The sequence below is a fragment of the Phallusia mammillata genome, chromosome 1 (genome assembly GCF_965637545.1).
Source record: "Phallusia mammillata chromosome 1, kaPhaMamm4.hap1.1, whole genome shotgun sequence".
Classification (NCBI taxonomy): domain Eukaryota; kingdom Metazoa; phylum Chordata; class Ascidiacea; order Phlebobranchia; family Ascidiidae; genus Phallusia; species Phallusia mammillata.
In genome coordinates this window covers 6,154,135-6,172,605 of record NC_137252.1, presented here as the reverse complement: position 1 = coordinate 6,172,605, position 18,471 = coordinate 6,154,135, and the positions used below count along the sequence as shown (strand labels likewise).

General features: G+C 35.4%; 3 protein-coding genes across 4 annotated transcripts in view; 2 read left to right on the top strand and 1 right to left on the bottom strand.

Annotated features, from left to right (window-relative positions):
- Positions 1-59: 59 nt before the first annotated feature.
- LOC145213265 (centrosomal protein CCDC61-like) lies at positions 60-4,747 on the top strand. The gene is made up of 11 exons (XM_080081500.1): positions 60-356; positions 782-864; positions 976-1,136; positions 1,363-1,515; positions 1,876-1,975; positions 2,070-2,186; positions 2,260-2,342; positions 2,648-2,896; positions 3,076-3,183; positions 3,567-3,761; positions 4,263-4,747. Exons 1-11 carry the CDS (start codon positions 203-205, stop codon positions 4,453-4,455), a joined length of 1,596 nt encoding a protein of 531 aa, XP_079937626.1. The 5' UTR covers positions 60-202; the 3' UTR covers positions 4,456-4,747.
- Positions 4,230-6,783, bottom strand: LOC145213298 (optic atrophy 3 protein homolog). Of its 2 annotated transcripts, none has more exons than XM_080081536.1 (2): positions 6,454-6,783; positions 4,230-5,903 (listed from the first exon to the last, which is right to left on the bottom strand). In XM_080081536.1, exons 1-2 carry the CDS (start codon positions 6,590-6,592, stop codon positions 5,473-5,475), a joined length of 570 nt encoding a protein of 189 aa, XP_079937662.1. In that variant the 5' UTR covers positions 6,593-6,783; the 3' UTR covers positions 4,230-5,472. The 2 variants fall into 2 exon arrangements, with proteins under 2 accessions (XP_079937662.1, XP_079937654.1); XM_080081528.1 differs by lacking the exon at positions 6,454-6,783 and adding an exon at positions 5,990-6,209.
- Positions 6,784-7,116: 333 nt separating this feature from the next.
- LOC145213167 (uncharacterized) overlaps positions 7,117-18,471 on the top strand; it is a 33,089-nt gene continuing 21,734 nt past the window's right edge. The window contains exons 1-5 of the mRNA XM_080081402.1: positions 7,117-7,348; positions 7,628-7,704; positions 7,997-8,107; positions 16,958-17,203; positions 17,520-17,570. Coding sequence (XP_079937528.1) covers positions 7,225-7,348; positions 7,628-7,704; positions 7,997-8,107; positions 16,958-17,203; positions 17,520-17,570 — 609 coding nt within the window. The 5' untranslated portion in view covers positions 7,117-7,224. The remainder of the gene's footprint in view (positions 7,349-7,627; positions 7,705-7,996; positions 8,108-16,957; positions 17,204-17,519; positions 17,571-18,471) is intronic.

Here is an 18,471-nt window from a genome sequence, read left to right as displayed (position 1 = left end):
AAAAACATCAACCCAACTGTCCGTTACGCGTCATTAACTTCACTACGTCCTTCTGTACTCTACGTTAATGTTGTCAGTGTCAACAACATCGTTTGGCGGTTGATTTGAGATTTTGATCGTTGAATTCGTTTTTGCTAAAGATTTTCTTTGCGATTTTTTTGCTGAAACTTAAAATTAGAGCTGCTATTTGTGCAGCCGAAGCATGAATCCTGACTACAGTGCAAGTAGTGAGTATGTGTTTCGTGGAATAGAATATATCGTTACTTTACGAACTATCAAAAATGGATCGGTATTATGCGTCGAAGTTGAAGATAAAGTCACGGCTGAACAGTGGAGAGGAACTTTTGAATCAAATTGTAAGTGTCCTGTGCAATTTGCTTTAATGTGCAAAAAGTATTTCGTCCGCATAAAACGATTTCAGATGTGTTTTAAAGTGCTTGTAAAGTTTTCTGGAATAAATTAACACAAAGTTATACATTCATCTGCTCTAATATAATTTGTACATTCAGTGACTTTTCTAAAGAAAAGTCTATGGAAAGAATGTATACATTCATTGGTTTTTGAACATTTATTCGAAAAACCTTTGATTTTTTTGCCAATTGATTTTAGAATTTGTAAGGACGCCAAATTATGTTTGAAACCAAATGGATGTAAAAATATAGGTGCCTGTGTTACTAATATTTATTGAGTCTTATGGATGTAACATGCGCCTGATCAATAAGCAGTCAATAACATTCAGCTATTTGCTGGACAGGTTGTTATTTGTGCCTTTATATTTCAGACATCGAGGATTTAACACACAAGACAGGGAACTTTAAACAATTTGATGTTTTTGTGTCGATGTTGGAAAGTGCACTGGATAAGGTAGTACCTTTCAACTTAATGACGTGCATATTTTGTTTTTTTGCCTAAATCTGCGTGCAATAGTGTAAATTTTTGTCTTAAAATTACCACACCTAACAAATGTCTTTGTAGTCCTCAGATTCAGTCATGCTCGACCTTTTGACCTTCTCGGATCTTGAGTTGTTGAGAAATCGTAAAGCTGCAAATGCCGGCACTCGACCTAGAGTGAAACCAAACAGGCAACAGGAAAATAAACGCTATCTTATTCTTGTCTATTCTGTGGAGTTTGATAGGTACATGTAGGAACATATTTAAATGCCTGACTTAGTGACTTATTAAAAAGTTTTACTCTTGTATATTTGTAATTTATTGCAAATGAATTTGAAGGCAAAATGTTAAAAAAAGCTTATTTATTATCCTATTTTGTTTTATTCTGTGATAAATACCTTCAGGTTTTTGCCTTTTTTCATTTAATTTTGACATATTATGAAAATAATATAGTTACATTGCATTTTTCAGAATTCACTACCCTCTGCCACTTCCCTATCAAGGAAAACCTGATCCTGTCCATTTACAAAATCTTGTTCGACAACTTAACGATGAAATCACAAAATTAAAGTCTGGAAGAAACACAAGAGTGCAAGATGAGGAATACCTTAGACTGAAAGAAAAGTAAGGACCTTTATAAAATTACATAGAAGCTCCAAAAAAACTTCAACTTAATGCTTGAAATGTTTTTCGTTCTTTCCTAAGAACGATTATTATCATTACCAGAAACTTGCGAAACTTTCTCCTTGTAATTTTAGCGAATAGTTTCTTTACTAATGTATATATAGCAAGATTTTAGTACTTACCTCCAGGAATTTTGTAAACTTAGTAAATGGTAAACCATTTAAACAAATTAAGAGTAGAATTGATTAATCTGCGAATAGTTTGTTTGAATGAATTAATATTGAAGTAGGTGGTAAACTACAAAAACATTTTTTTCAGTAATTAAACAGATCTAACCAGGTTTTGTATTGTTATGTATAGTTACGAATGTCTATTGGAGGATAAAAACAGACTTGAAACAGCGCTTAATGAGATGAAACGTGAAACACAAAGTGTTGGGAAACTTTCAGCATCCAAAGAGGTAGGTGGTTGCACAGTTAAATGTCTTGTGATTCCAAGGTTGCAATGATTGTTTGTCTGTATTTTATTTGAAATTGTATTGTATGTGCTTTTAGGTTAAAATTCTGAAGAAGGTTGTTCAAAACCTCGAGCTCGAAATGATGAAAGAAAAAAACAGATTTCAACGACAGATTTCCAAGAAATCTGCAGATGTCAAGAGACTAACGTCAGAGGTAAAACAACAGACAATATGTGTTTTTGAGTAAAGTGTTTTGAAACTAAACTGGTAAAATTTTTTTTTTTCAGTTGAATGAGATAACTGCTCGAGAACGAACCCTACAAATCAGAGTGAAAAGTCTTACTAATGAATTGGCGATGTACAAGAGAAGGTAAAAAAATGAAATTTTATCTCTATAATAGAAAGTTCTTTATGCTTATTTATTTGCCTCAATAAATTACTTTACCCATTTTTAAGTAAAGCAAACTGATTAATCTTATTTACAAAAATGAGGCAACTCACTGGAACATACTAGCTTAATTTTATATTCCACTTCAAAAACACAGAAAGCCTATGGCTGATTGGGTAGATTTTTATGAGATTCACGTTTGTACTATTTCAAACAATATTTAGTTATTAGAAAATACAAAAAATGGTAAAAGGACCTTATTTAACTAAAACAAAATTTTTTTACAGTCGCACCCCAAACGTAGACCGACCTGCTTCGCGAACTCGGTCAAACCAAAACCTTTACTCAGCCACCCGTAATTCTGCGACCCGACCTAATACTGGGGCACGACCTGGTTCAACTGCTGCACGAAGGTCAACATCAAGAGGGTCAAGGTCAGGGTCATTTTATCAACAAAACCGATCATCTTCTCGAGATCGTCCTGCACCGAGGAGGGAACGATCAATATCACAAGATAAAAAGTCATTTTTAAGCAGGTTAGTGGTAGTTTTTTGAAAGATATTGCTACAAATTCAAAACTGTTACCTAAAAAAATACCTGTTTGTGGTAAAACCAATGTTTCATTTAGCAAAAAAGTCATTGAGACACCAAAATTACAACATTTTGAGGTGCTTGGAGTGTTACATTTTATTGGAATATTTTGTTCTTTTTGCAGGGATGGATATAAAAGTAGAACTCCAACCCCCAACAGATTTTCAAGGTTTAACCCAACACTCTACATTGAAGAAAAAAAGAGAAAGCTTCAGCAGTCAAAAGAAAGATTGTAAGTTAAAAAATGTTTTACAGCATTGTAACTAATCAATATTTTTCTAGAATGTTGTATATTTGGCCATGTCCTTAGACAAAAAATGCAAGGTTGCATTAGTACAATACTCACAAAAATGCTGTGGTCTTGTCCATATTTCTGACTAAAAATATTATACATTGCATCTGTAATCACCAGTTCATCAAGTAACATGTTTTTTAGTTTTAGTCCAAAAAAAAAGAGTTTGTGTTTTCTGATGTATTCACTGTGTACTACTCATGAGACATTTAAAAAAAAATAGGCTAATTATAAGGTTGTATTTAGGGTACCAAAATCTGCCTTTGGTTACAGACATATCTTAGCTGTGCAAACCCTTTTAGCAAACTGACTTTTTACAACAGAAATAGAAGAACTTCCGCTGGTTTTATTCCTGGTTCTAACGAATCTCGTGGAAGAACGAGAACTCGATATTCACGAGGAAATGATTTCTCATCGTCAAGGGAACGATACTCGGCTGGATTCCGAAGAAGAACTGGTTCAATTGAAAGTCGAAATTCATCTGATAACGGATCCATCACTCGCATCAGAACAAAAAGGTTGGGATAAAAAAACAAAACATTTTTTAGAGTGGTAAAACATTCTTTTCAAGCTAGTTCAACAGTTGTGACCAGACTTCCTTGTCCACAGGCTCAAAATAAGTCGGTTAACTGCTCAAACATATTTCACAATTTTAATGGTATAATACAGTGGTTCCCAACCTGTAAGGAATTTTAAAACTTTAGGGGACAAATTTCCTTTAATTTGTAGATTTGGTTTGTAAAATAAACCCTTAAGCTCTGGGAATTTTACTGTAAAGTTAATAAAATACCCAATTTTGTTTTGAATTAATATGAAAGGAATTTCATTGATAAATGTTGGGAACCACTGGTATATTATATATGTCCACAAGTGTGTACACTATGACACATTTTGTCATAAAAGTTTAACTGGTCAGACATCAGCAGAACAAAATACAAAAGTGTGAATTAGTTACGAATTCCACTTCCACTTATACATTGAACATCTTAATCATACATTTCTGGTTTATTTTTGAACAGAAAACCACAGGCCTGGGATGACAGCCCGACATATCCAAGTATGGTGAGCGATAGGCGCTTGTCGAGCACACCAGATATCAAGCGACATGAGACACGCCAAAAACGAGCAACCAAGGACACAGATATGGACGAAATTGACGCTAGACTTGATGCATTGCAACAATATATGAAGGAAATTGAAAGAAAGAACTAAAAGTTCATGGTTGTAAGACACATCTGAAACACAGTTAGTAGCTACCTCCAAATGAGAGACTTGTTCTGAATATACGAGGTTAAGTTTTTCCATGTTGAACAGTGAAGATATAAGTATTGCATCATGTTGAAATGTGCAAGATCAAAACTTGGTCACACATTTTATGTTAAAAATTTTCAATGCTTTGACAAAAAGAGCTGTGTTTTATTATTTTTGAGTAGACATTTATATTATTGCTCTATTTTTATACATGTCATTTTACCCGTTTGCAAAATAAAGAAGAGAAACTATACATCATTTTCCATATATCACTCCTATTAAAGACTTGATGTAATAAGTGACAAGAGATGTATCATATGCAGTTGTGGGATTCAGCCAGTTCGCACCAGTTCTATAGAACCGTCGCATGAAATTTGAACCAGTTAGCATTACTGGTTACTGTCAATGGACTTTTTGCAACAGAACTAGTTGAAAAACAGGACTTTTGTGAACCGGCTGAATAAAAAATTGAATCCTACTACTGATCATATGTAGATATAAAATGTCTGAATAGTAAAGTGAAAAACAACAGGCTTGCAATCATAACGGTAAACTATCAAATCAACAATCTTGTAATCATGTGGACCAATCAATAGTTCTGAAAGGGAGGTGTATAATATAATAACAGCATTGAAGTTAGTTGCATGCAAAAAATGCTATCTATAGCAGATGGCCACAGTTCGTATTATAGTTCTTATAGGGTTGGTATAAAATAAAGTTGGCGTACTACAAAACTAAGCTGGTTTGCATAATTAATCATAAGAATAGATTTCTGTTACAATTAAAACACTATACAAAAAAAAAGTAATAAGTACTAATTATGGGTAAGTGTAACGCTACATAACAGTATTTCACCTTGAAATCTGTTGACAATTGTATGAAAAGCAATTTGCAACTTTAATTAGTGGTACTAGATTAAAACAAATTGTGCTAGGGAGTAATTAAACAAACCCCTGAACTGTTTTTTGAAAGTTCAGGTCAGGAAGAATTGTGTTTGACTTTAATTGAAACTTTATCTGAACCATTGTTAGCAGCAACTTCTGTAGAAGCTTGGTTATATGATTTCATTGCAGTAATTGTCCGATTCATTTCTCTCATTCTTGCGTCAAGCTGCTCAACAGTTAAACCCAAGTCCAAAACTTGACGTCGAATGTCCAAAATCGCTGACTCTATCCGTTTTGACTCCGCATTTTCTTCGAACTCTTTCTTTTTCTCTGTAGCACTAGCAATTGATTGTTGCATCAAAATTGCCATGAGTCCAATAATAAAGGTAGTTGTGTTGGCGACAATTTCAGCTCCGAGCTCTAACGCTGCTTCTTCACTCATTCTGGCAGAACGCTCAACTTGTTCTTTGTTTCTATGGATACCTTGATTCCACAATCGAACTCGAACTGAAGCCTTGTTGTAATCTGCAAAATTGAAAAAGTTAAAAAATATTTACTTGCAAAGGTACATGGAGCAAACAGCAGAATTAACTTAGTTTAGGTTGTCTTACTTGTTGCTAAAGGCAGAAAAATCTGGTCTTTCCAAAATGGGCTTTTCTTCACATTGCGTTTCAACAGATCAACAATTGGTTTTGTGACAATTTTAAATGCTAATGGGGCCAACTTAAACAGTGGCACTCCCAAAACCATCTTTTATATCAAACAAATACAACACTAATGGTTAAATAGATCTATTTAACATACAATGTCAGTAAAACAGAAGAAAAAACTATTAGTCTCTACTGAAGTTTCTATATGACTCTGGTCTGAACTACAAATGTACATTACCTAACTGAAAGAAAAAATGATTAGGTAACAGTTGTTGTCAAATTGTCAACACCGTCGTTTGAGAAACGACGTTTGTTTATAAAACTGATTACATACACGTTACATCATCAAATAGGAATATTTCCCTGGTTTCTGCATTACTCTATTTGATTAATTCCAAAACTAAAAACCGGTCACTCAAACTCACGTTGCGCCATTGGAATGAAAACTCTGTCTTTCCAAAAGGGACTTTTTCGGACGTTTCGTTTTAAACCGTTCACCATTGGCTTGGTCATGGCCTTGAATAACTCCGGAACCAGTTTGGCAATGGGTATACCCAGCACCATGGCTTATTGCTTCGACTTTTGGTTACTTCGGTACAATTGCTGTAATTGGCAAAAATTACGCAGGTCGTTTTAACCAGGACCAAAACAATCTTTGTTCAATCGACAACAGGCATACGAAAATAGTATGACCTTCAAGATAATCTCTATCTCGTGAAATAAAAATTACACAAAATATGACATCTCTTAAACTATTGTGTTTTTTAGAAAATAAAATAAACGATTTTTGTGAAAAAACTACTGCATGAAATACATTTACATGCATAATTGATCCGTTACGCATGAAAAACACAATGTTACGCATGAACAAAAACTATCATGCGTGACTTCTGTGACGTAACTATGTATGCGTTGTTGTACAAAAAATATATTTGTTCGAAAAACGTTGATTTCACGTGTTTCTCGATTCTAATCCTTGCTTCTCTTAAAGTTAACAAAATCATCTTTTAGTGTTTGATGCAAAATTTACAAGTTTACGAGTTGAGCTTATTAAATTTTGTATAAATTTGTCTTTTAAGACAAAACTTCTGAAAATACTATTTTGAAAAGGTGCAATATATGCTTGAGTTGCGTTTTGAAATTTGTTTAAATTAGTATATACATGTCGTAAGTTTTGTTGACGTTCTCCTGTTAAAATGTCTTGGATTGGAGGGTTAAATGACAGTTTCAATCAAATTTCAAACATAACTGGTCAAATTGGTGGACAACTATCAACATTTACAAAAGAAGTTTTAGCTGAAGGAACGGATGAAGATCTTGGTAGGATTTATTTTGATTTCTAGTTGTAATTAATTCTGCATTGCTGGTTGTAGTTGCTTGATTATATTTTAAAGTTACCTTTGGACATTTGTTTAGCTTTTTCAAAATCTGTTTATTTTTGCTTTAATAGTTTAAGTCTACTTTTAAATTAGTTCGAAAGCTGACTTTTTTGAAAAAAAAATGTGGTGTAATTAATAATATTTGGTGAATTCTACAAAGTTATATCTGGTTCGCGGGTAATAATAAACAATTGATTGAAGTTATATCAATTTTACTCAGATTATGAGGCAGAAGTTCGTCGCTTGCGGATGAAACTCATCGAAGCTGAAGCATATATTAATGAGAAAGAAGCAGAGGTAAATACTTTTATTTGATGTTGTTGTCACAAAATGTATTTGTATTCCAGTACTTATTTGACTCAAAAAAATCTCAAGGCCAAATTGTATAAATTTAAAAACCTGGTTTGTAACATTACCAACCAAGATAGTAGAATAATTATATATTTTTGATGCAGCTGGTATCTTGGTTTTTTAACAATGTCATTTTTTTGAAGGAACAGCAATGTAATTTTGGAATGATACCTTTGATATTTGCACAATGCACTTTTTATGAAACTTTTACTGTAATGTTTTATTTGTGTACACACAGATTTCGAAGCATGTTCAGTCTAACTCAGTTCTTCAGGAAAAAGCAAGGACAGCAAGTTTAGAAGCAAGTAGCCTGTCTCATGAATATGAAGCAAAACTGCAGCAACAACAGGTAGAAAATTAATGTGTGCAAAAAAAATATGGTAAAAATTACCATAACAATTTTTTCAGGATTATTTACGTAAAACAAACTTAATTACATTCTAAGCCAGTGTTTCTCAACCTGGGGGTCGCGACCCCCCAAGGGGTCGTCAAGCACTTTTGAGGGGGTCACGGAGACGTAACCGAACACGGAATACTTTATCTGTATCATAAAAACTTTCCCTGTGACTTTTGTTTAGCATGTAGTAACTCACACGACCGTTTGATTTAGAACGGGCGCAACATTATTTGCGATTGTATACTTCTATAATTGCGGGTTTTGGTTTTTCTTAACATAAAAAAACACGAAATAGTGAAATAGTTAGTGAAAAATAGGGGTTTTCCGGAATACAGCAAAACGCCGAACTATTGCAGCCACGTTAAGATTGCAAATGTGTGATGAACACAATCAACACATGCTGATAGTTAAACTTCTTGTGTATGTGCGTATGTATAGGGGTCGCGTGGTGTTAGAAAATCTCTAAAGGGGGTCGCATAGTAAAAAAGGTTGAGAACCACAGTTCTAAGCAATAGATTGCTGTTATATTCTTATTGTAACACTGAAACTGCCTACTCCAGTATTCTGCAGCAGTTGGTTGCAGACATGCTGGGCCAAAGTGCAATTGAGCCATGTGTGTCTGTGTGTGGGGAAATGCCTTTCTGGTTGTAAAATAACTTGCAAAGATCCCTTACAATACAAATGTTCTTGGTTTGTTGTGCTGTGCTGTGTGCAACTCATAAAAATACCCTTTAACTTATATCACAACATTTTTGTGTTTTGTTTCACATTTACAATTTAACGAGTGTGACATGAATAAATAAACTTTTAATACAAACACATCTAGTAGTAATTTGCAACATGGCGATTTCTGATTTAATGTTTAACAAATTCTTAACCCCAGTTGTGATAGATAAAAGTATTTTTTCTCCCTTTGTGATAACCTTATTGACCTGTTTAGGTTGTTTTTCACATTATGCTCAAGCAAAAAAAACATTTGCATTATTAAACTGATTAAAAAAGAGTGAGACTGTTTATAGTATTGAGGTCCTTCCCATGTATGGTTGATATTCAATAAAACCATCGTTTTGTCTGCATATATTCTTTTTGTACAGCTCAGTGACCCTCACGGTAGAGCACTGGCCTGCTGTTTGCCAACCCTTGCTCTGCCACTTATCTTTTAAGTTGTATCAGAGCTGAAGTTGTTGTTTAATAAACAAGGTTGTCAGTTAATTAATAGCCAGGTTTTACTGTGTCAGTCTGGTTTGTGCTGCAATAAAATGGATAATTACTGATAGTAACAACGATACAAGGTACAGTTGGGGTATTTTTTGTTTGGACAATTTTAGTTTTCTAAACAGTGCTGTTTTGAAAAAAAAAAATCTTGTAGTAGTGTTTGTATGATAAGCTGCAATGCTTTTATATTGATATGTTACATAAAATGGCTGTTGGAAATGACTGTAAATGTACATCATACATATACATTATGTAGATGTACAAGTACATTTGTTTTGTATCATGTTGTTTAGACATGAAATGTTAAAATATTTGTGTGGTATTTTCACATGGTTAAGTTGGTAAATGTGTGTATAGCAGAAATGAAAAAAAATTACAACTTTGTGTATGTTTCATGCAAACTTTTATCTCAGTTGTATCTAAACCCAATCTACGTTTATCAATACAAAATATGTGGTCAAGCTCAGTAATAAATCCTGTACTGAAATTCGATTTGGCAAAAACATTGGTTTAGAAAAAAGTGAGTCTATGTCAGCAAACTATTCTATAGCAAATCTCTGCCTTTGTTCAGTGAACTCCAGTTTTCTATTGTCTGTTTGCGCTGAGCACCACTACTTGAAAGTTGTTGTTGGAAGGACCAGAAAGCTTGGCCAACGTGGCACTGATTTTTTCTACAATTTAACTAATCCGCATGTTGGCGCTAAAGTGTTATTACGTTTTTAAACTGCTTCGTATCAGAGAGTCAGGCGCTAAGTTAAAAATGGGTGTTTTTTGGTGTTATTTTTGAGCACTGTTGACATGCAATGTTGAAATTTTAGTCTTTAATCGCCGTTTTCTATCTTGCCTGTTGGTTTTAAACTTTGTCAAATAAGCGCATCTTGGAAACCAAACGATAAAAGCGAGACACTAACTTGATAAACCACAAAAACCTCTCCCTCCCTGCTGCTTTTACAATGAACACGCAGTCCTTACGTAAACGGGATGATGACGTCACAATCATGTTTGTCTGTGCGGGTCTTTACTGTCGAGAAGGTTGGCTTCAAGCTTTGTAGTTTATTCTTACTCCATAATGGCTGTTTGTTTTCACAACTAAACCCTGGACTTGTCGGGAAAGTTACATGGAATTGTCGAAATATGGGATTAAACTCAACAAAACGTCGTGCCTTTCTTTCGTATTGCCCAATAACTGAATGACACCATGTAGGCCAACTGTCATGTTAAAGCAATACTTCGGTTTGTTTTTGCGTAGCTCAGGTGTAGAAGTGTTTTCAGCGCTAAACAGGGTTTCCCAACACATTTTTATGCGCCGTATGATTAATTTTGCACTTCGAGGTGGGTATTACCGGCCAGCTTTTAAAGTGAAAGCCAGTACGATACAAAACACTATTCCGGTAAAAATACTGTTTCGCAGCTTTTTATCAACCTTTTATGTGACTCAAGTTGTTCGAAACGGGTGTTACTCATGTGGCTCCTCAAATAACTGATGATGGCATAAGCATTTGCACAAACGTTTGAACTGTCAAGCATGTCGCTTGCTGCGTCTGTTTGAGCTCTTATTTTCCTCATTAGATGATTTATGCCCTTTTCAGATATTGAGTTGCTGCAAGTGCAGTTAAGCGGAATGTAGACTAACATGCTAAATGACAGATTGAATTCCTCTGACTGAAAGTAGAGGGGTGGAAAAACTGTTAAAAAGTTAAAGCGGGTCATCAGCTAAAAAGTTTTGGATGCTTCGCTGTCAACTTTGTAGTGTTTAAACAATTGTTTCTTAGCCGTTTTTGTTTCAAAGTGCAGTTATTAAATAACCACAAGGTAGGGGCGCACCATTACTGCAAACACAGAAAAGAAGCGCAAGTTTTTCTAGTACATAAATCAGCCTTTTTTAATCTTCGCCTCTACCTTTTAGGGCGCATCCGGCACTGGTTTAAACGCTAACGGTATGGTGTTTTAAAAGGTAATCCAGTTTTTTTTGCCTGTCGTGCGACTGCGATCAGTTAAACAAAACGGCAAGAGGTGGACAGTACAGCAAAGGCCGAGCAGTCCTTAACTTAACATTCATTGAGTGCACATACATTATACATATTGCTGCCAGCCGTTGAAAATATGTGGAAAATGAGCTAGGTGTTTCGTGGAACCTGTTTTCACAGAATTTCACAGTTGATTGCGCCATTGATGTCAATGTTAGATTTTTCGAGTGGTTAATTCTGTCTTCAGCATTTGATTTGTAGTTTGTTCATTCTGTTATCAACGAATCCAATATGTTCATCCAATTCTTTTATCTAGGATATTAAGGTCTTAATACACTACTACGGATGTGTTCATAAGTTTAATGATGAAAATATCACCCCAAATACGCGACTCAAGTGGTTATAAACGGGTGTAACTGACGTGGCCCTTCATATCGCTGCTGATGGCCTGAGCATTTGCCGAAACGTTTGAACAATAAAGCATGTCGCCTTTTACGTCAATTTGGGCCGTAATTTTCTCCTTTAAAGTATTGATAAATATAGCAAAGATGTATTTTTTGTGTAGTAACTTGTTTTCATTATTCCTAGACCCGCGTCAAAAATACACAAAAAACCAAGCCTCTTTGGTTGAAAACCACTTGTGCCCTTTTTACGCCTGATTTTTCAAGGACCGTCTCATTAAAAAACGGCGCCAATTTCAAATATTCCCGCGTTTTACATCCCCTTTGCTCTGGAAACTCAATCCCACACAGACAAAAACTTCAACCCTCTTCAACTAGAGAAGACCCAGTCTTTCCTGTGCTCTGTCTATTGTAACGCAACACAGTTAATTGTGACGTTTCAATGAAAGTGTGACAGCACTATAGTCGCTTTATTACGTGGAGCCTGGACGCGGTAACTTGATGCACTTTCTTTGTGGCGATTTTTTATTCTCAGCATCTTGTTACCGGTTTTATGTCGACTTTTGTTTAGCAAGGAAGCTGTTTTTAACACAGGGCTTTCTTCCGAAACCGTTTAATCCATCAGTTTCACCTGGTTTCTCTATTTTAGGGGTCAGTGAAACAAAAATGTAAAAATTCGCCATAGAAACGTTTCCATCTCAAACAACGGGGACATTTTATGAAACCTTATTTTGTTGCCTTAAATAAAATGTGACTGCTTTCGTATCTTAATTGTAATTTTATAAGTTTTGTATAAACTTCTGCCCTTATACCCATATACAATAAACCGCAGTTAAACCAGATTCGGTTAATCCGGATCTTCGCCTAATTCAGACAAAACTTGAGGTACAAGTGATTTATAATGCAGTAAGGTTTTAACTAATAGATATCGGTTAATTTGGATCCTCGCCTATTCCGTACACAATTTTTGGCCCAAACGGGTCCGGATTAACCGAGGTTCAATGTACATATATACAGTTTTTTCGACCCATAGAATTTCAGTAACCTACTTCGCCCCTTCCCTCGCCACCGAACAAAATTTGATGAAAAAACTTCACATAACACTCGACCCGTTCTCTCGCACCACTCGAAACACTCCTACCGACCCGGATATACCGCTCCAAGCGTCGGTCGTCATGACAACGAATCGATCGCTCCCTAATCCGGGTCGCATCGGGACATCCGGGTTTTGGAAAAGTGTGCGATATATTTTCCCCCACCCGGATAGGGAGGATGGCGATACTTGAAAGTTCGGTGTATGACGCGATCATATTGACACGTTGTGATGAATTGTTAAGTGCTGACGTGTCTGTTCCAGTTTTCAACCCTTTAGCTTGGTAGGGCGACGTTCAATTTTTTCAATTGATTGGAAAATGACGGCCGTGGCATGTTTCGCTTGGGGGTGTTTGGACCAAAGTCGTAGGTGAGCTTGTACCTGCGACCGGAACCAGAAATACAATCCCGAAACTAGGCCCGAAACAGATTTTCCAAAGTGAAATTAGACACAAATGTGGCTGTAGGTGCGAATCAAGTCCGTTTTATTCAAACCTAAACCCGAACCCGTCCCGACTTAAAACTCTGTGCTGGGTAGAAATGTCATAAAGAATAATCTTTTGAGCTGGCATCAGTTAAATCGTCAAATCCGCTAAGAGTACCTTAATTGTTCTGCTAAATATTGCTGTGTTTAAAGTTTGAAACAAACGATCTCAAAACCAAACTAGATTAATTGGAATGGCTAAAAATGTAATATACGTTGTTCGTTGTAGTGTTGTATTTTCACAAAACTTTTGATATTACCCTTAAAAGCTAAAAATACTAGAAACAAAACTAAATGATTTTGGTGTTTGACAGTTGTCTGAAGTATTTTCCAATTTAGTCTTTGTAGCAGCATTTTTCAGAATTTTGCTTCGTTTTGCTACGAAAACCTTTAGTGCAGATTAGGTTTGTGTTTGTTGCACTTCAATAAAAACATGGAAAAACCAGCAAAAAAGTTTGACGAAAAACAATTCTACGTCATGTTTTTCAAACTTACTGACCTGCACACTGTTAGCGACTACAATGTCGTGTGCAGCAGAGCATAACATCGTTTGTACAGCAGCATAAAGATTTCCCCACCCCCCGAACAACGCCAGAATCTAGGGTTGGCTTGTGGACTTTTTCACTAAGCTTAACACACACAAGTCCATTTTATCTTCTAGCCCTAAATAAATCACTTGAGTGGCGGATTCCTGAGACTTGAAGAAACCCAGACGCAGTGTGATGTGTTTGCACGGCTCTCTGGTCTCTGCTATTCCGTAAAAGCTGTTTTCTTGTTATAATTGGTACAGAGGAACTGGAACTGGCTTGTAGAGCGTGTTTTCAGTTTTTCATCTAAGCTGTAACTTTGAAGTCAGCTTTTTAAATGTTTGTTTGCTTATTTCTTTTAGAATTTTGGTTTAGAAACAGGCTTGTTTTTTTAGGCGAATAAAATATTTGATATTTTTGAGGAAATCTTTTGAGGCGAATGAATATTTGTAAATTTATTGTTTATGTCGCAAAACGTTTTAATTTTTGTCTTATCTCTTATTTTATTGTGAAGAATGTCAACTGTGAGGAGAGTCCAGGCAGTTTTAGACCACAAATTAAAACGATAAAAAATGTTTTGTACAAAATTGCATGCAAGTTGTCCGACTGGGTTTCGTAGAACATTTAGCTGTAAAAATAAACGTTATTTTCAGAAAGTGAGAAGTCTGCTAAAAGCTTAGCCCCACACAATAACCCTGTTTAAATTGTACACCTGTATTATAACCCAATTCCATGGCAAATAAAAGCGTAGTCGTTTTATTTGTACTGTCTTCTTAGGAAGCTATACCAAGACAATGTAAACAAGGACCGAAAAAGGATAAACCCTCACGTCTTAGGGGTGAATTGAAAATTTCCAGACCTTGCACTACATTTATTTGCGTAGTTTATATCATATTGGCCTTGTCTAGACATCTGAAAACCGTGGTGCTTTTTTTTCTCAGTCCTTTTGAAGAATATTCGTCTTACCAAATCCGAGCTTAAAAGGGAGATCGCCTTACACCCTGTGGCGTTGCGTTAATGCTTTTAGGTGTTTCTGCCACACATCAGTTTTTCTTGTATTTGGCAGCAAAAGGTGTAACGTTTTGGAATTTAGACTTTGTTCTTGGAGTGCAAGGCCTAATTAATCGTTTTGATGCAACTCCGCAAAAAATGCGGAAACTTGCCGATTTGTCTTAGTCCGTACGTGTGCCTTGAATTTACGATGCGTAAAAAATTATATTAATCAGCAAGCGGTTTTGGTTCATTGTATGCTTTTGCAGTGTTTAGACCTATTTTCCAACTGACGTTATTTCACAGGGTACACATTGCGTTAAAGTAGAGATGAGCCCACCCAAAACGGTAGATGTATATTTGCATATAATGTGCCTCCTAATGCGTTTAGACCAGGCCTTTATTGATGCAGTATTATTCAACTTAGAGAAGTTAAAATGACCTAGTTTTTTCGGGTAATTTAGCTTTTGTGGTAATACTTTGACATAATGAAGTGAATCCTTGGGGGAGTAAATAGGAAATGGTCAATTTTGCCACTATTTGCTGTGTCATTGCAGCAGCTGTACAGCATTTGTTTTTTTGGCATAAAGTTTTACAATCCCCGGTTCGATTTTACAATTCGGACTTGCAATAAACCACCCCTTTACTGTTATTCTCGGCTTGCGGAATACAAATAAGTTTACCACTTCTTTTTTATTACCAAATTATATGCGAAAATTTTTTTAAAACTTATTTGGTGTGTTATGATGTTTGATAAAAAGTCGTGAAAATGTTGCTGGAAAAACATAGGGGATGCTTTTGCGAAATATTTGCAACGTGTCAGACAATTAAACAGCCAAATAACAGTGACACAAAACAGCACAAAGTATTGGCGGATTGCGAAACCCTATTTGAGTAGCCTCTTAGCTCTCACACTGGCCACTCAAGCGTTTTCTGTAAGGGAACAAATCGCTTTTTCGGACCCTCTGTGAGCAAACAATGCTCGTTGTGGCGTCACACACCACCGCATTGGTCCCTCTCTTTCTATTCATCCAAGTCTTTGGTAAAGTTATAAAGAGGCGCCAACGAAACCACGTGTACAGTTGAGCTGGGTGTTTTAGTTGGGCGCGAACGCGAGAAGATTGTGTGTTCAGTTTTCAGCTACTGAAATAGTTGCGCAGCATAAATATCTGTAAGAATTTAGTGGTAATATTTTGCTGTGAAATTTTGTTAGTGGTTTGACATTGCGACCACTTTTTGTTTTATTTTGCAACACGTTTTTGCGTTGAACTGAATCGGTAAGAGTGAAAATTTTGCGTATAACTTCTGCCCTAATGCATTTTTATTGGTTTTTGTCATAAACGTTCCCATAACAACAACATCTTATTAATTATGCGTCACAAATGCAGGAAAATGTGTTATTTTTGCAATGCTACGTGTGTTGCTATTCTGTATATCCTAACATCCAGCGAATTTTTAACGCAAAAAATGTGATAGCAATTTAACAATCGACCTTTATCTTAGCTAGGACAAAAAAATAAAATAATCGAACACTCAAAAATTGACATCAGGTAGACGTCAGTTGCAAAATATTCCAACTACCAAGTAAAATGACGTCAACGTCTTGTTGCGGTCCGGTTATGCCGTAACAATGGTATTTCTAAATATACTAAAGTTAAAAAAAAGCATGCGTTTATGACAAAACAGAGCTTGTATCAATTCTTTGGAATGTAGTTAGTGTCCAAAATGCCTGGCTTGGCGTCAGTTTTGTTTGCTATCTTGCTCTGTAGTAGCTCGATACAGACGATGTTTGATAGGAAACCGTACTTGTGTAAGGGTTCGTGTGTTATTGACAAGCGCGCAATGTGCCAGATAACCCCGGTTGCTAAGATACTTAAGGCCAGTGTGACATTTTTTGCATTCTCTTACGCTAATTTTCGTAACATACATTTCTGCTACCAGAACTGATAAATGAGATTAATTGTTTAGGTATGTTCTGCACAGAAAGTTATAGTATACATGTGCATGAATGCAGAAATATATTCTAAAAGTAGAAAATCAGGTCATTTATAACCGAAAATATCAACATTTCTGGAAAAAAGTGTGTTGAAGGTGTTTTAATCACTTAAGTCTTTTTATTTTGACAGAAAATAATTAACAAACTGAAACAAGGCCGCAACACTTCAGAGGATGGCTTTCAGATCCTTAATGATGATGATTTTCATCCCAATCCCTCTTCCTCTTCCAGAAGAACATTTTCTGGAGGATCAACTGATGCAGCAGAGTTTGATGATGTCATCAGCTCACAGCGTGAAGTCAATCGTTTGTCGTATGAGCTGTCCCGAGTGAAAGAGGAATGTGAACACTGGAAGCAACAAGCAAATTCACAGAGCGTAAGCAGATCTATTTTTTTCATTTTTTAAAATTTACTATGAGAAAAATTATTGTTTTTACTTAAATGCTCTGAGTTTTTTTATTAAATTTTTTTTTTTTTTTTTTTGTTCATGTAAAATGCCTTGTGCTATATATATATATATGTTTTAATAACTTTAATAAATTTTGAAAGATTTTAATTTTTTTTTTAAAACGAACATTTTTTGTGATTAAATAAACAAATTTTGATGCAATTTAGTGAATCTGTTTGACTAAAAATTTAGTTCAAGTTACAAGCAAAAAACAAGTTAAATGATCTTTGTTTTGGCATTACAGGATGTAATTCCACTGGATGATAATCAAGTTATTCTACAAAACAAAGTTAAGGTTTGTAACACTTTTTATTGTTTGTTGCAAAAAGTTATGATTTGGTTTGAATAAAACAATGTCCTTTGTTTGAAACATTCATATATTTCCTGATCTTTTTTCCTGAGGTGTATATTTTGGTCCCCTTTATATCAAGAAAATTATAAAACCAGTGTAAAAAGTTTAAAGAAAAAAGTTTTAATCCTAAGCAGGCCCTATCCAAAAATGACACATTAATACACAAAATGACAATATCTAGTGTCAGTTGCAATATCCGGCAATATAGTAGTCTATCAACATTACACATCATTGAGATAGATTCCCACCATGATGATAACAGCACCTGTGTCGTTTCAACAAGCACCAGGCCCTCGGAACACAACATAAAAGCAACAAGTGGCCTGATATGGCTACAGAACCCATTGAATATCATAAAACCTGTCGTTACAGTTCCATACACGCCACACTTAAGTATCACACAGTACTGTCATACTGGTGGAGTTATTCTAAAGTGCGTCCTGTTACCCCTCTGTATTTGCCAAATGATACAAGTGGGGCACTTGTTGGTTTCAAATGGAGACTAGTGACTGGTTTTTGAATTCGTTCGTGTCTGCATTCAATTTAGTCAGATTAAAAATGGAACTACCTTATAGGTTATATTTAGTGTTTAGCTGACATCAAAAAGCCCCTTTCAAAACTGTAATGAAATGTGTTCTTGCATACAATTTCTGTGGCAAATCTGCTTTTGGTTAAACCCCTTTTGGTTTATGTCTGGTTTCGTTGAGAATAACTGCATCAGAAATGCAATGTGTCTTGGATGGCATGGTTCATAGCTTGTAACATTTCATGCTAAAGTTTTAAAATATTGATTAAAAGAAGGCACAACTATATCAATTATCGTGGAAGGCTTGAAACTTGAGTG

What these genes read in the sequence shown, in the direction of transcription:
- LOC145213298 (XM_080081536.1), bottom strand. Translation starts at nt 6,592, where the DNA reads ATGGTGCTGGGTATACCCATTGCCAAACTGGTTCCGGAGTTATTCAAG. An exon ending in TTTCATTCCAATGGCGCAAC is followed by an intron (nt 5,904 to 6,453) that starts GTGAGTTTGAGT and finishes TCAATTTTGCAG; the next exon opens with ATTACAACAAGGCTTCAGTT.
- LOC145213265 (XM_080081500.1), top strand. Translation starts at nt 203, where the DNA reads ATGAATCCTGACTACAGTGCAAGTAGTGAGTATGTGTTTCGTGGAATA. An exon ending in TATTCTGTGGAGTTTGATAG is followed by an intron (nt 1,137 to 1,362) that starts GTACATGTAGGA and finishes TGCATTTTTCAG; the next exon opens with AATTCACTACCCTCTGCCAC. An exon ending in TACCTTAGACTGAAAGAAAA is followed by an intron (nt 1,516 to 1,875) that starts GTAAGGACCTTT and finishes TGTTATGTATAG; the next exon opens with TTACGAATGTCTATTGGAGG.